At 39.3% G+C, this 17,167-nt stretch overlaps 1 protein-coding gene across 6 annotated transcripts in view; it reads left to right on the top strand.

Annotated features, from left to right (window-relative positions):
* Positions 1-17,167, top strand: part of msrb3 (methionine sulfoxide reductase B3) — a 100,923-nt gene that overhangs the window by 35,946 nt on the left and 47,810 nt on the right. For all 6 annotated transcript variants that reach the window (XM_069904008.1, XM_069904007.1, XM_069904010.1 and 3 more), the window contains one exon: positions 6,392-6,420. In XM_069904008.1, coding sequence (XP_069760109.1) covers positions 6,392-6,420 — 29 coding nt within the window. The remainder of the gene's footprint in view (positions 1-6,391; positions 6,421-17,167) is intronic.

Here is a 17,167-nt window from a genome sequence, read left to right as displayed (position 1 = left end):
TTATTCGACTCGTAGGCAAAAGTCTGGAACATTGATCTAGAAATGCGAGATTCAATCCTTTCAGGGAGTCCAATTAAATGTACCTGGGATTTTCAAGAAGCTAATAAAACTAATGATGTCGACCAAACTACTGGGTTGTTGTAAAAATATCTCTCGTTTGCATGTCTTTCAGGTAAAGTGGCCTGCCATATTATTTTAGCCTAATTTAGCCTAATTTTCTACCCAGTGCAGTTGAATCTTATGTGCCTCTATTTGGTGGTCAACTGGGCCATTTCTGCCAACCTAGCCAAGGAGGAAAATAATCTAACATGTTAGAATTTAGACACATACCATGCCTGTGTTCTCAACATGCTTCAACCTCATTAGCCATTTATCGGTTATCCTTTCCATTACAAACCTATTTACCTACTTAAAACTATTGAAGAACAAGTCAAAACAAACTCCAATCACTTTATCTCAAACCTTATCATTTAGGATAAGAGAGGCTTCTAAATATAGCAAATGGAGAGGAAATGAGATAGAAAAGTCTGCAAACAGACAAAAGAAAAATAATTGCCATTATTGATCAAGATTTGTTGTTCAATAATTGCAATTCTGCCTCAGTAGAAATAATTTTCAAGCAATGTTGAGGACCCCATCAAGAATTAATTGCTTGGGAAATTACAGAAATACTTCATGAGGATTTAAACTCAGTTTTATTCTGCAAAGGAAGATTTAAAAAGCCACCATGAGTACTTGTAATAGAGCCATGATCAGAATTCAAGTTCAAACTGTGTTCAAATACTAATGCAGTAAAAGCAAAATTAATCATTGAGTTGAAACGGAATAAATCCCAGAATCCAAAATAACATTGTGAAGTCAACAAAAAAAAAATCATTTGCTATTAATAAGCTGGTTGTTCTTGCATCTCCAAATCAGCATTAATTCAAAGGGCACAGTTGGCGCAACACTGCAGCGACCCAGGTTCGAATCTGGCACTGTCTGTACGGAATTTGTGCATTCTTCCCATGGCTTCGTGGGTTTCCTCCAAGTGCTCCGGTTTCCTCCCACCAGTCAAAATGTATGGGGGGTTGTAGCTTAATGGGATGTATTTGGGCAGCACGGACAGATGAGCTGGAAGGGCCTGTTACCGGGCTATATGTCTAAATTAAATATTTAATCAGAAAGTTCACCTTAGATTTGAGTAATTTAATTGCTTTTTCTTTGACATAAAGAAATAACACAGAGTTTTTCAGAAGTTCCAAATGCAGTGTTATTTAAAGCATTAAGGAACATAATATCAAGGAAAATACTTTTTGTTAAGCTTTTCAAGAAGTAGAAAGCTGAGTAACACTATTCAACCTTATAGATTAATAATTTCTGGTAATAGTGGGTCCAGGTATTCATGTGGCTTTTAATTTGTAGAATTTATATTTATATACAATAAGTAATCTAGAATAATTGCATTAATGTGAACATACAGGCACGGTTAGCGTAGGAGTTTTGTTTGGCCTCTAAACCAGAGCAGTGTTAATGTGGCGATCTATCTGTTGCCCATGCAGTGGGACCCCCTCCCCACCCCCCCCCCCCCCCATGTCCAAATGAACAGCGAAAGTCGATACAGTTTGTTGCCAGCAGCATCGGAGTAGTTGTTGTGCCGGAGCTGGGTACAGCAGTCAGCCACCTTTGGGATTCCAACTCCGGATTTTTCCTTGAGGTTTACTTCCAAATCCTTTCCCGTGTGCAGGTATAGCCACAAGGCAGTGGAGGTTTAAAATTGGAGTTTTCTCTCTCCTAGTTGAGTTACTGTCCATGGTTAATGAGCCCCATCTGCCTGGAGCAACTCGTTTCAAGGCGCCAGTGGCCCGCCTTTGCCCCATCTCCTTTCAGTGAGAACAGTTCTGCGAGCGTAAGAACTATGGCACATGTGGCCAGGAGTTGGACTTGGTCGTCAGAGACTGTTTCAGACACACGGCATGAAGAGCATTTGTACAGCAGTGGAAGCTCGTCCCCACTACCATCCTTCAGCCATGGCAAACTGTAGACCTCGTAGGAGTTAGTGCAACACTATTACAGCACCAACAACCTGGGTTCGAATCTGGCACTGTCTGTAAAGAGTTTGTAGGCTCTCCCTGTGTCTGCATGGATTTCCTCTGGGTGCTACAGTTTCCTCCCACCCTTCAAAAATATATGGGATTGTAGGTTAATTGGGGTATTTGAATGGCACAGGCTCGTGGGCTGAAAGGGCCAGTTACTGTGTTGTATGTCTACATTTAAATTTAAATTATTCACTGTGGTTGAAAAAAATATAGGAGGGTAGCAGGCAGTTTGGAAGTAGCTGACACCAGGGAACTGCAACAGTTCATTAAAAGTACAATGAAATAGTTTGTGTCCATGCTCATGGTATATTCCAGAGCTGGATCTGATATTCATTCCATAATCAACATTACTAATGTAGATTAGCCTAGAAGTTTATTTGCATTTCTTCAGAAATAAACAATGTTGTGCACTTGAAAATTGTCTTAAGCCCAACATAGGAACTTTACACATCTTTCTGAGAGCACTGACAACCATTTGGACAGTTCACTCGCACCTTTTTATCCCTTGTGTAAAGCTCCATCCAAATGAGGTCAACAGTATTGCAACACAAAATACTGTCTGCAGTGAGATTTTTCAACTACCGTCAGAAGGAAAAATACAGTTATTGTTTAATTTTAGAACAGCCAAGTTGTACCAACCCTCTTTTCCCTTTTAAACCATGCTATTTGAAGGACTGGTACTTACGCTGTTTTCCTTCTCCATACAGAGATATGTAATCTCACTGCCTTCCAGATGTGTGCCGCAGCTTCCTTGCCTGTAGAGGTCAAGGTCCAGGTCACAAGGCTTTCTACGCTTGGATTATTCCAAACTGCCGTTGATGATACTTACCACATCTCAGTTTGCTGCTTCTTACATCAGTGAGGTCACCTAAATTCAAGAAGAGGAAATTTCAGCTGGTAGCAGCATTCAGAGCATGCACAGGCATTTATTTACATGGCAGATTCTTGCATAGTCGAGCCATGGACAACTTGCCTTTTTGGCTCGAGGAGAGCCCTGCTGTAGCTGTATCCACAAAGTGTTTGCTTCCTGCAGGCACATTTCTTCACCAGGCCAGTCAGATCCTTTGGCAGCCTGGAACACACGCACACTTTGTGCAAGAAACTATCGGCTCACAGCGCAGAGCACTCTCTTTCTGTTCAATACAGCACAGAACTTGGATGAAAGTTCCAAGGTTGTACAAAGAAGACATCCAATCGATTTACATGCTTTAGTATATGGCAAAATGGAGCTTCATATGCAGAAGCTCACAGGGACATAAGTATTGGGTGCTCCTATTTGGGAATTGCACAATTTCTTTTGTGCACATAATGTGGAAATGAAAATACAATGGAAATATTGCAGGAATGTTTTTCCTTCTCCTTCCCTCTTGGCCTTCTGTAGGAACTGCTCCCTTTGTTATTCCCTAGTGAACTCATCCCTCCCCACCTATCACACCCTCCTACCTCCCCCCTCAACACTTTCACCTGTGACCATTTTGTAACTGGGTCATTTTGCTGTTCCAGCCGCTGGTCGACGTGACCTGGGTAGGTTTAACCGGGTTCCCTGACTACCTCCGAGATAGGGCAGGGACCCATTTGACTTTGGGTGACGTTGACCAGGTCCAACCCTTTTAAGCTGCCTTGTGAGTGGGGCGCTAACCGGGCAAATTTCCCTGGTTAACCCCATTTTAGTCAGTTTGAAAGCACCTAATGTAACCATCAGAACCAGTTAGTTCATGACAAACCACTTGCCTCAAGGCAAGCAAATGGTTGGGAAATCCCTGTAACTTTGGAAACTATAATACCCAAAACAGAAATGGGGAGAGGGGAAGCTTGAAAAAGTACAAAATAATACCAGATGCATTCAGTTTTGGTTTAACAATGCAATTTGGCAATGGATTTTGCTATAGACTGCTACTCCTTGCATTACACTAGGAATAAACCCAAGTATGGTTTATTAGAGTTCCAAGAATCACGAAAGGAGTGAATGAACAGAATGAAGGAAGTTTGCAGAATGACTAGAGCTGGCAAGAAGAATTGAAATGTCACTGGCAGTAACGTGGGAAAAGATTTTTAAGTTTCCTTGAAATGCTAAGTTAACCATGGATCACCACCTCTGATTGTTTGACCTCGTGCTCAAATAAATACTATAAAAAGTGAACAAAAAAGGTGATTCGATTTCCCAGGCGTTAAAGCAAGGGGAGGCTTCGTGTCTGATTGAAATTTGCAGCTTTGGACTTTCAATTTAACTTTAGAAATAAGCTTTTTATTTGTTTTTATGCACTTCCCACATCCCAGAAATGTAGTACTGATGAAAACCAGTGCTAGATGTCCAAATTTCCAAGCCATTATGGTCTGAAAGCTTGGTCGATGATTTAGATACTGAGAAGTTTTAAAAGGGATAGGTAATTGGTATGACTCAGGAAAGGAATTTCAGAACTTGGTACATGGTTTACTCTATTGGAGTAAAACAGGGTAATATTTGCATAAAAGTTTTAAAAAAAAATTCTAGGATATTGTAATATTTGAAAGGATCTATTAGTTGTTACTGGTCTCTTTCATGGTTTTTAAATGTCCATTTGTGGATGGTGGTTTTAGTAAATCAGAAAACCTATTTTCCAATTAAAACTAAGGATGTTCATTTTGAAGTTTTTTTCCCTAAAATTTGGCTTTATTTCAGTGTATCTCGGCGCTGACTTCCAACACCGTAATGCACTGTACCGAAATGGTGGGTTTGAACTCTAGTTACGCACCCCTATCTCTATGAAATATTTGTTGCAAGTCCTTTAATAATCCATTACTTGATTTTAAAAAAGGAAACTTTATCACATTCTAAGTGGAGATGCAATAACATTATGGAAAATTTTGACTATTGGAAATTAATGCCGTACGTCAGAAAAAAATGTGGTTGGCTAAGCCTAAATATTTATATGAAATACTATTATAACCTTTGAATGCACTCTAGCTGTAACTATCACTAAGGGGGGGCGGGGGGTGGGGGGGAAAGAGGTTAATGCCTCATTCTCAGGTAGTTTAATACATTTTATTGAAAGGCCTTTATGCAAGTAACATCCTCTAACTGGGCTCCTGCTGAGCAATTCTTGTATCTTGCTGTGGCAGCTGTAGACAGATATACAACTGAGCGTTAATGTGTGATATAAATCTGACCAAAGCATGCTCACTAATTGGTTCGAGAGTCTCATATAGACAATGCTGTCTTGTAACAGCTTGCATGGATAGGCCTGGTCTGAGGGTTAATTCTGCTTGACAGCACATCACCAGCATCTTGAATGTAATTACCCAACAGCAGTTTTCCCACAGCTGAATGGAAAGCTTCAAAGACTCCTGAATTTACAGCTAGTATTAACTTATATCTGAAACATGATGTTCCCACAAGGGCAGAATTTTTTTCCCTTTTAAAATGTATAAATTGCCTAGTCAGTTAACCATGTAACAAGTAGTGAGGGGGTAGGGGGAGGAAATGACATCTGGTTTTGAGATACTGAGTTTCAAGATACCAAAATTCTTAACATACTCAACTAATTAGTAAGTTTTCAGATGGGTTGTGCTTTTAGTATGATTTAACCTGTCGTTCACTAATGTATTAAAATAACTGTAAAAATGGACATATTATATTACCAGAACTAGCAGATAACAAATTAAGAATAATTGTACTATCAAATTAAAAACTAATAATTGGTTGGAGTTCAAGGGATGTCTTTTTTTTTATAGCAAGCCAGCTATAAAATTTGATATTTTTGAGAGCAAATTATTGGTGGTAATGTAGGATAACCACACCATTTACATTTGCTTTTAAACCTTGCCAGTTCTTTCTTTCACTGTTATATTTTAAGGATGTTGACTGTTGCTGGGTTACAGTGCTCTGGCCTTAAAGCAACCATGACCATCAGATAGTAGGAAGATGGAGAGGAAATATAGGGGATCTTCTCATAGTTTTCAATTTGCTACTCGTGAAAGTTGAGCAGGTGAAGGTTGAGTGAATATAGAACCAGTGTATGGAAACAGTAGACAAATCATAGTCACCTGTTCCATGTGAAAGAGCTGGGATGGGTATGGATTTGCCACAGTGGACTAGTTCCTTTCCTGTACCTTTCGATGAAAGCACTTGTGCAACTACATTGGCCTGTGTTTTGCAGCCAGCAGGGATCCTGTGAAAGAACAGGGAAACCAATGACATCAGCTACTGAATTTCTGCAATTAACTGTGCATAAGTGCACTCCAGAGGCTGCTTTCACCACAAGCTTCTAACCACTGAGACACGCAAAAATGTTAATCTTTGTGAATAAAGTCATCTTTTTTTTTTCATTTTATAGGTCTAAAACCAAGTTTGACTCCGGATCTGGTACGTATAGGTTTTGAAGTCATTTTATTCATGTCTAAACTGGAGAGAAGCAATGGCATCCCCAAAAAAGGTTGGGTTAAAATTTTAAAGCATTGATTTTTGACTTGTCGAAAATCGAGTCAAACATTCAGCCTGACTGCTACTTTGTACAGTGTGAGCTAGGTATTACATAATTGCTCATCTATTTTAAAGTAAGTTAAAATAGCTGTTGCACAGGCGGGTTACATTTTGGAAATGGGGATGCAAATCGATTTGAGCATAAGTTGATCATTATGGGTGAAATATATTGTACAACATAAGATACTGTGAGGCACATACATTTTTACTTAAGCCTCTATATTGTACATACACATGTCTAAATACCATAGTTAATAAGATGTAAATACTGTACAGTACCTATAAAAATATACAGACACAAGTAATAGTGGTAATAAGACTGAATGTGTACTGCACTTACCATGTCTGGTGCTGAAGTGCTGTACAATGTGAAGGCAGCTGCAGAGTGAAGGGACTGTACAGTACTCTTCTAATGCACAGTACAGGGTACAGTATTATCTTCAATAAAATAAATAAAAACAAAAGAATTCACTGAACACTTGGTTTTAATTTTATAGGCTACTTTATTTTTATTTACTTTTCATTATCATTATTAAATACCAGTGTCACTTCACCTGAAGGACCTGGCTGAGATCCTTCTGTGCAAGGAGACTTTTTTTTCAGGAAGATATCTAGTGTGGCTTGTCTCTTTAAATATTTATTAACCCCTTAAGGTGACCTCGGATATATCTGTGATTGGACGTTACTTGATTGGGCGTAAGTTGAGGTATGGCTGTAATCAGGGGCAGTAGATCTTCTGTAGTTCTCATGTAGACCCAACCACTCTACGGATGATGCCGTCGCTACCGCCCTCCTTCAAGCCCTCACCTGGAGAACAAGAACTTGTATGTTCGAATGCTGTTTATTGACTTCAATTCGGCATGCAACAAAATCATACCACGGTACCTAGTAAGGAAGTTGAGCCTCCAGGATCTAAACACCTCCCTCTGAGAGTGAATTCTTGACTTCCTGTTGTGGAGACCTCAGGCAATCCGGATTGGTAACAACACATTCTGATCAGTAAGAATGATGAGTCAGCGTACAGAGATGAGGTGTAATCACTAAATGCACAGTCAACAACCTGCATCTGAACATTAAAACAACAAAAGAGACGGTAGTCGACTTCAGGAGGGCTCCGCTGATCGTTGATGGCTCCACTGTTGAGGTTGTCAAGAGTATCAAGTTCCTTGGAGTGCTCTTGGTAGAGAATCTCACCTGGTCCCTTAACACCAGCTCCTAAGCCATGAAAGCCCAGGAGTGCCTCTACTTCCTGCGAAGGCTGAGGAAAGTTCATCTCCCACCCTCCATCCTCACTACATTCTACAGAGGATGTACTGAGATCATGCTGTGCAGATGCATCACCTCCTTGGACTGCAAGACCCTGCAGAGGATAGGGAAGTCAGCGGAAATGATCAATGGGGGCTCTCTTCCTACCATGAAGGACATCTGCAACATTGATGCAGTCGAAAGGCAATAAACATTGTGAAGGATTCCCCTAACCTAAACTGTTCTCCTTTTTGCCATCTGTTAGGAAGTACTGTAGCACTCAGGTCTTTACGTACAGATTGGGCAACATTTCACCCCCCCCCCCACCCCCAAGCTAACAGGCTCCTCAATTCCCAGAACACATGTGGATAGTGTACCATAGACTTACTGTATACACCATAGTCTTTTAATATTTCAATGTGTTTAACTTTTATTTTAACATATCTATGTAAATATATTCCATAGACCTGTTAATAAAAAGACCATATCTCGACTTTACCATGTAAACATGTTATGAATGATGAATAAAGGTGACGACTTTACAAAGGGCCCGAATTTTCCTGGTGGCCTGCACTACTATCAGAATTGTCTCGGGAAATTTTGCTCCCACATAAATCAGAATTTCATAGATGAGATTTATAAAGATGAAGATTATCCATTTAACTTTATTCCAATGCAAATGATATCTTTGAGAAAGATTGGGGGAAAAAAAACAAGACCAGAAATCCGTGGTGCATTTCAAATGTGATTTGGTTTAATTTTTGTCAAATGAGGGCAAATATGACATCAATGTCAGTAGAATTGCCTTCAGAATTATTTTCATTGCAATGTTTCAGAGTTATGATTTTCTTCAACAACTGTTATTAATACCCATTTCTTTAGCATTTTACATTAAATGTTCTATTTAAATGTGGCATATTAGAGTAACAAAATCATTCGCTCAGATCGCCATAAAGTGGACTGAGTGAAACACTTCTTTTGGATGGGTAAAAATACACCTAGACCATCCAAATAATCTACCTGATGAATTCGGAATGCTTGTGCACAGCAGCTACTTCTGTCACTGTGTCATTCCACGTTTGCTAATTGCTGTTATATAACGCCAAAGAAGATTGGCACAGGATCATATTTTTGTATTTAAAAATATACTAACAGGTATCATGTAGTGTTAACTGCTGGTTCAGAGTTCACATCACATTATCCAGTATCGTATTGCACATTTTGTCAGAGCTCCTGAATTACAGTCAGCGAGGTGAGCTGCTCTTCCGTTCCTGTGGGCGTGCGTAATTCACTCCTTTAACCCAACCTAATTCTTGCAGTCATCAGCTATACATATAGAGAAGTAGAAAAGTATTTAAGTCAGTTGACTAAGAACTATTGGGAAAGGGCAGTCAATTTATACCCTGGCATATTTTCTTTAAATGACTGCCATTCACAAAAATAGGAGATATAAAAAAAAACTTCCTGCCTTTTATCCTTGTGAATTGTGTGCTATTTTTACATTGGGGAAAAAAAAAGTCCAAAATCAACAAATCGTTAATGAAATCATGATTGATGACTGCACTGAAAACATTACCCAACTTTCCAGGTCACATTTCAAATCAAGTACGGTAACTTGTACCCCAGTTAATTTAGTAGAGTTTTCAACTTTGCAGTTGGAGTGTAATAATTAATTGCATTAATGTTTCAAACATAATTGATGGAAATACAAGCATATCGTATTGTCAGGATTCTGAAAAGTGATCTCAAATGTCAACAATTGTAATGATTAGAATGCTGGACATTTTGCTGGACTTTGAACATGTGGTTAGAAAATTTGATGAAAATGAACATTCCCATTTAAGCTCTGGTTTAAATATGTGCCAAAGGTTCCTGTGGGAGAACATTGTGAAATACCACCCTCTTTGTTTAGAGAGGGCAATCAAAAATGTAGACGTGGAATATAGTCAGAAACAGGCATTCTTTCAGTCTTTAAAGATTAGTGCCTCAAAATTTATTAGCTTCATTTTTGGAACATTTGGAGCTGAATTGAATGATCTCATCGTGTTAGAGGGCTATGGTTTTAGATTGTTTTCTGAGTTCAATAGTGCAGAACTAGAAAAGCTTCCACGCGCCAGGGCTTCCATACAAGGGAAGCACCACAGGCCTTGATCCCACCTGGAATTAAATTATTCTTGATTGCATCGGTTGCACTGGAAAGGCACTCATTGCACATCGCTTGATCCTCAAGTACCGAGACTTCTTATGCCTGTTTGTCGTTTCAGCGTCTCCTCCTGATGCAGTGTTTTAGTTGTCCTGTTGGCTAGGTGTGTGCAGGATGTAACAAACAACAAGTGTGGGCTGGTCCACTAATGCACTCCTGGATTGGTGTAGAAAGCATATTGAGTGGGATGATGATATCCCTTGCCCGTCTCTGAGATTATTATTGGCTTTCACGACAGCAATATTGAACCAGTCAATGGATCGTGAATACGACTCAGAAGCTGAGGAAGTATGGTTAGCATAATGATAATCCAGCACCAATGACCTGGGTTCGAATCTGGTGCTTTCTGTAATAGTTTGTAGGTTCTTCCTGTGATCTGCATGGATTTCTCCCGGTTGCTCCAGATTCCTCCCACCCTCCAATAAAATATGGGGCTTGTAGGTCAATTGGTGTATTTAGGTGGTATGGGCTCATGGACTGCAACTCTAAATTAAATAGGAGGTTTTCCCATCAAGATCCTGCACTATCCCAAAGGAAGGGTGTGTTTTGGAGAGAGTCTAGAAGAGGTTGGCAAGAATGATCCCAGGGCTGAGAGGGTTATGTATGAGTGTTTGATGGCTCTAGGGCAGTGGCTCTCAACCTTTCTTTTCCACTCACATATCACCTTAAGTAATCCCTTGTTAACCACAGAGCACTAAAGGCATCCTATAAGGGGAAAAAAAATGGTTGAGAACTTTTGCTCCAGGCCTGTAGATCTTAGATTTAAGGATGAAAGGGGATCTTATTGAAAGAACTGGATAATGTGGATGTGGAGAAGATTTTTCCACTTGTGGGAAAGTCTAGTAGGGCCTCAGAATAAATGATGTCCCTTTGTAACAGGGAAATTTATTTAGCCAGATGGTGGTGAATCTGTGGAATTCATTGCCACAAGCAGCTGTGGAGCCATTAATTGGGTATATTTAAAGGGGAGGTGCTTGACGAGTAAGTATGTCAAAGGTTATGGGGAGAAGGCAGGAGAATGGAGTGAGAGAAAAATAAGTCACCCATGAGTTGAATGGCAGAGCAGACTCACTGGGCCGAATGATCTATTTCTGTTCCCATGTCTTATGGTCTAACTTTGGTGATGTTCTCAACCTTTCCAATTCCACCCTGTGTGAATCAGCCCTATTCTCCGCACTGAAGGACATTCCTTTTCCATCAAGACTTTATTAACACTGGAGCTGATCATGGTTAGCAGGTTATAAATAGTAAGAGGGGGAAAGAAAGTTTACTGTGACAATAAGTGTGAGCCCAGTTGCATAAAACAGTCCGGTTGTAGACATTACAGCTCTCTACGATGAGGCAAATGGAGAGTATTCCATCTCATTTCTGATGTGCATCATGTAGTTGATGAAAAGGCTTTGAGGAATTAGGAAGCGAGTAACTCATCACAGAGTATTCGACCTTGTAGTCCAAATAATTATTGTTGCTGTTTCCATTAAAATTCTGGTCAGTAATGAACCCCAAGTTGTTGATAACGGCTAATTTGGAGATGATAATATCCTGGGGTGTTGGTAAGGTACTCCCTTGTTACTGATGGTTATAGGCTGGCAGTTACTTGCCTCTTATCAAGCCTGAATATTGTCCAGATGTGGTGGTGTTTACTTAGCAAATACCCTGCAATCAATAACTTGAGCATAATCAATGAACGAAAGCTCAACTAGGTCAATCAAATGAAAAGCACTGCTTCTGTAGTAAACCCATAGAGTAAATTATTGCATTGAATAACTTGCTCCTTAGTGGTTTTTTTTGCCACTTAAAAGACACCTCAGGAATGTGGTGGAAGGTTCTGACTTGTGAATGGGAATAGCTTTAACTATTTAAAAAGCTCCTCTTGCAAAGCCTCAAAACTATTCAGAGAAAATAGTCTGCCAGATTGGTACCTTTAATCCTCTACCTTCCCTGGACCCTTTACAGGAAACACTGTAGTAAGTCAGTCATTATTGGGACTTGTGACCTAAAGACCAAGGGCAGCAAACTTGTATGAACCTGTTGCTACCAAATCTACCCAAAAGGTCAAATCATGTCGGAGCCAGCTCGCGAGTCACAGTGCATGCCTGCATGAACTAGTTTGTTTGGGAGATACAGCACCTGCTAAGTTAGTCCTCTGTATTTGAGAGTTATTCAACAAAATGAAGTTGGCTGCGTGCATTATGAATGGACTTCGTAAAACTGGACAACTAAATTTATCTTAATTAATTTTTATTTTTAATAATCTTCAAATGCTAGGAATAAAATAGTTAATGGTGTGTCACAGTTAGCATAGAGGTTCGTGCACCTCTCTTACCATCGCCAGTGACTTGGGTTCAAATCCGGCGCTGTCTATAAGGAGTTTGCATGTTCTCTCTGAGTCTGCATGGGTGTGATGCAGCCACAGTACGTATGTGTTGCATGAGCTGAACCTGTGACTCCTCCCTCATGGAAATCCTAAAAAGGCTGTTACGCCCAAACTCCTCCCTCAGTACCTGCCTTGGAACTGAGCCAGCAACATGTGAGATGTGCTGATTTCTTAAGGTGATTAAAGCCTATCAATCACAATGTGGTTGATCGATAGCACTACAATGGGTTTCCTCCAGGTGTTCCAGTTTCCTCCCACCATTCAAAAACATACTGGGCTTAATTGGGTGCAAATGGGCAACACGGGCCTGAAAGGGCCTGTTGCAGTGCCGTATGTCTAAATTTCAATCTAAAATTTAGCCTGCACTTTTTCAATGCCAGTTGTGGCTGGTGTAAAGCTGAGGGGTGGAATGCACTTGACGCTCAACCCCTTGCTTCCTTGTATCTTTGTCCTGCTGCTGGACTCTGTGGCAAGTCCAGGAGCAGAGCAGGAAATGCTGACTGCCAGCCTGTCTCTGGCTGTCACTTTTCAATGCACGGTGGTAGAAACTGGAGAGAAGTTAAACAGGGAAAGATGGATACTGAGCAATTCTTCGTGACAGGTCTAAGCTGAGAACAATCCGAGCCACTAGCTTTATGGAAGAATCTTTGGCAGAATGAATTATAGTGATTCAAAGTGCGCACCATTATTTTCTCACCTGATAATCAATTTGTAAAATGGGATATTGTAGCAATGTTTATACAAATGTACATCAAATAAAGCCACAAAAGATAAATGTAATCCTTAAAAATATTGATTGGCATGCGAGTGTCATAAGATGCTGGAGGATGTTGAAAAACACATTGAAGCAAAAGTGCAATTTTCCAGATCATTTCAACAATATACTTTGCTACTTATTTGGGAATCTGGAGGTTTTTCTATTCGGTGAAAAATTTTACCTGTGTTTCTTGCAGCGTGTCCTCTTTTATCTTTCTAATTCTGCAGCATGTAAGCTCGACATTTTACTCAGATAACTGAATCGAGCTTTAGAAATGACCTTTAGAAAAGGGTGGCACAGTTAGCGTAGGTGTGGCATGGTTATTGCAGCGGTTAGTGCAACACTGTTATAGTGCCAGCGACTGGGTCCCTGGTTCGAATCCCGTGCTGTCTGTAATGAATTTGGATGATCTCCTTATGTCTGTGTGGGTTTTCTCTGGGTGTTCTGGTTTTCTCCCACCGTTTAAAAAAAAACCAGACAGGGTGTAGGTCAATTGGGTGCATTTGGGCGACACAGGCTCGAGGGCCAAAGGGCCCTGTTCCTGTGCTGTAACTGCAATATTTTATGTGACTGCACTGACTCCAATATCCCAGTTCCTCAGATGGCAGTACAAGAAAACTCTGCAGTATACTCCAGTAGCAAATTAGAACATTTAGCTTAATTGGAAGTTTATTCCCTGCCTGAAGTGTCTGTATGTAAAATTAATTTTCACCTAATTAATCATCCGTTTAGCCCACCAGTGTTTCAAACATGTGGTCATTCTTCATGTTTGAGTCTAAACCACGAGCAAGAGAAGGTTTTGCACTCAGAGGGGCGATCACAACTGATTTCAATCTTGCCCGCATGCGTACTTTCCAAAGGCCGGGAAGGGGTGGAGCAGCATGGGGTTCAGTAGATATGGGAAACACAGTTGTTCGTTTTCCCCCTTGTCCCTTTCTCGTTCAGCGATGGTGAGACTACTTCAGGAGTGCCTGTAACCACATTGGTGATAGAGCCCACAAGTGAACCTGTATCACTCAGAAGATCTTTGTAAAAATCCCATAATGTGGCATGCAGTGCAATAAGGAAATCTGGGGCCAATGCTTTAGCTCTTAGTTTCTTTTGATTTGTATTTTACGACTCTAACAAGCATGCAAGATAATATTTAAGTCTTTTTTTATCAATAGTAGGAGCTAATTATATATCCTCATTCAAAAGTTTAATGCACACAATCCATTTACATTAGTTTTAAGAGGGAATAAAGTAATTCCAGTATGAACAAGTCAATATATCTTTATCAAGGATAACAGGATACAGGGAAGCTTTTGATATATCTTCACTGACCCTTTTGGTATTTTGAACTTCCCATTAGATGTTAAAATGTACGACTTAGTGGTGTCCTGTGCCATGTATTTTAGTTCAAAGCTCGCAGGTTGGTTTCTCATCACTCTAGGTCTGTTGTACCATCTGCTGCCAGCTGTAATCTTGCCAACCGTGAGTTTTAGGAACATTGCCAACTAGTATAAGCTGAAGTGGGAAAGGGAGAGGGGAAATTAAAACCTCTTACTCTTTCGAATTATGGTTCAATTTCTATTGCTGAAATTCCAAATACAGTAATACCCCTGGGAATTGGTAGATGCTGGCTAAGTGAATTTTCCAGTTGCTTGAGATTGTGTGTTGTGTGAGTGGTAAACTAACGGCAATTTTAAACTTTTTTTTAACCTATTTATTTTCCACGAATTTTGCTGGTTGATTGAAATCTGGTCAACAGGGGTTTCCTGTATTGTGACCTGCTCCTGGATTATTCATTTTTTTTATCATGTTCAAAAAAATGAATTAATTACCCCTTTTATTAAAAGGCACCATTAAGCTTTATTGGTTCTAAATGGCATTTACTGTTTTGTTAGTCAGTTCTCTTTTTTTTAACCAAATTTCCCATCTTTATTATTTGTTTCTTGATTTCATTTGAATTTTTTTTAAGTATACACCAGTTAACTTAATTCAGAACTGTGAAAGCAGCAACCCGTCTTTGGAAGAGATAACTGTTAAATTTCAACCAGACTGAATCTGCACAGTGTCATGTGGATGACCCTGAATTGCCCTGAGAAATTACCTTGCAATCCATTCAAGTGGACAAACTATTCTATTAACACATAAAGAAAATAAAACCCAATGAACCACCCAACATTGATGTAGGAACTGAATCTGGACACAACCATGTTGCCACTTGCCTCCTCAATATTCCAAAGTTGTCCTCATGAACATTTGGGTGGCTGTTTAAATTGGGAAAGCAGCCCCACAGACCAGTTAAGCAATACCAGAAATAACAGTACCCATGGAATCTTACCTATCAATCTCATCTGTTGCGATGATGTTCCCTGTGGAATGGACATGTATGTAGAGAGGAGGTACTGGCTCTGGAGGTTTTCCACATTTGATTCCAAGCACCTATCTGTCTCATGCAAAGCAGGAGATAAGAAATTCTGCTTTTGATTGCCACCTATTATCCGAGTGAAACACGCAAGTCTGTAGATGTAGTAAATACAGACCACCTATTCTTCTCCCTCAATTAAAAAATGATGGCCAAATGGTCTGCTTCAGTGTTAAATTGTGTTATATGCAGACCACTTTCAATCTTTCAATCGTTCTTAGATGCAGATAAAGTTGTATGTTGCTTTAGGAACTAAACACAGTAAATTAAATATATTTTAATATAAGAAAATTGGATTAAAAAACAAAATAAATGTCTGAAACATTGATCATAGCTTACATTAAACTTTGACATGCATTTAAGGAAATAATACCATGTTAGAACTGTCCCATTATTCATTATTTTAAAACATTGCACTTTAGACCATGAAGACAGAAAGATTTTGTTTCCTGGATGATTGATGGAAATGAGGGTGGTAGTAGAAGCATGATTGACTCTTTTCTCCAGAAGAATTTACCCTGCTGTTGATTATAATCTGCAAAGTCTTACTGGCTGTCACGTGGGGAGAAGGTATTATGGTTATTATGTGTCCGTACAGCAAGTGGCTGTGGACCTCTCTCTTTTACTGATTTGGACAGCAGGTTTTGGATAACTGCAAAGAAAAAGAGGTAATAACCATTTGCATTTGTTGAAATGGAAATAGTGTCATCTGGTCTCTAATTGGCTTGAAGCAGAATATCACAAAAAAATGTTATTATTGGTATTTTTCTAAATGCCCAGGGTTTGTAATCACAAAAAAAAAACAGAAATCTAAACAAATACATTATATTCATAGTATTTACAACTGTATACTGTCTTTTAAAAAAATATTTTTCACCCCAAAGCAGTTGTCTACTTGAGGGCTCTGACTTTAAAAGAAGGCCAATCTATCAATGGTTTGCTCTTTATCTAGAATTTCTTTTTGTTGACAAACTAACCACACAATGTTTGTTTTCATAAATGTGATCATTGGGCCTTTTTTTGGGTCATTATTTTACATTACTCAAGGAAGTGGGACTGCCCTTATTTTCATTTATGTGGCCTCTAAAATGTACAGTTAGGTAATTCATTTGTAAGCGAGAAAATGAAACATGACCCTAAAATCCTTTAGTGCCTAGAGAGAGGCCAGATCCTGATTGCAGAGCAACTGCTAATGGGAAATGAACATTTATCTAGTCCTGTTTCCTAATCTTTTCAACCTTGGTGGTAGCCTGTGCTAGCTACTCCATCCTGTCAAATCGGGGGAATTTCTTTAGATTTAAAAGGAGAAAGGATGCATTATTTTTCTATTCTATCTGAGTCTTTTCCCATTTTGGTAAAACTTTATAACATCTGCCTGAAATGAATAAATCGATGAACACTGGCAGTTGAGTTATTTTCAAAAACCTATTTTAAAATAAACACTATCTGGCATTCCTTCATTCATCAAAATGTAAAATTTTACAGCAGACACTTGGTCACCTTTTAATGATCTTCCTTTTTTGCTCCATTACGATCCAGACATTAGGACAAATTTCTCAAAAAATACTGTCCAATCTCAATGAATTAAATTAATTTACAGTTTCAAAATAAGACACACTTTAGAACACTGAAATGATT

Source organism: Narcine bancroftii, chromosome 11 (genome assembly GCF_036971445.1).
Source record: "Narcine bancroftii isolate sNarBan1 chromosome 11, sNarBan1.hap1, whole genome shotgun sequence".
Classification (NCBI taxonomy): Eukaryota; Metazoa; Chordata; class Chondrichthyes; order Torpediniformes; family Narcinidae; genus Narcine; species Narcine bancroftii.
This window is presented reverse-complemented; position numbering and strand designations above follow the sequence as displayed.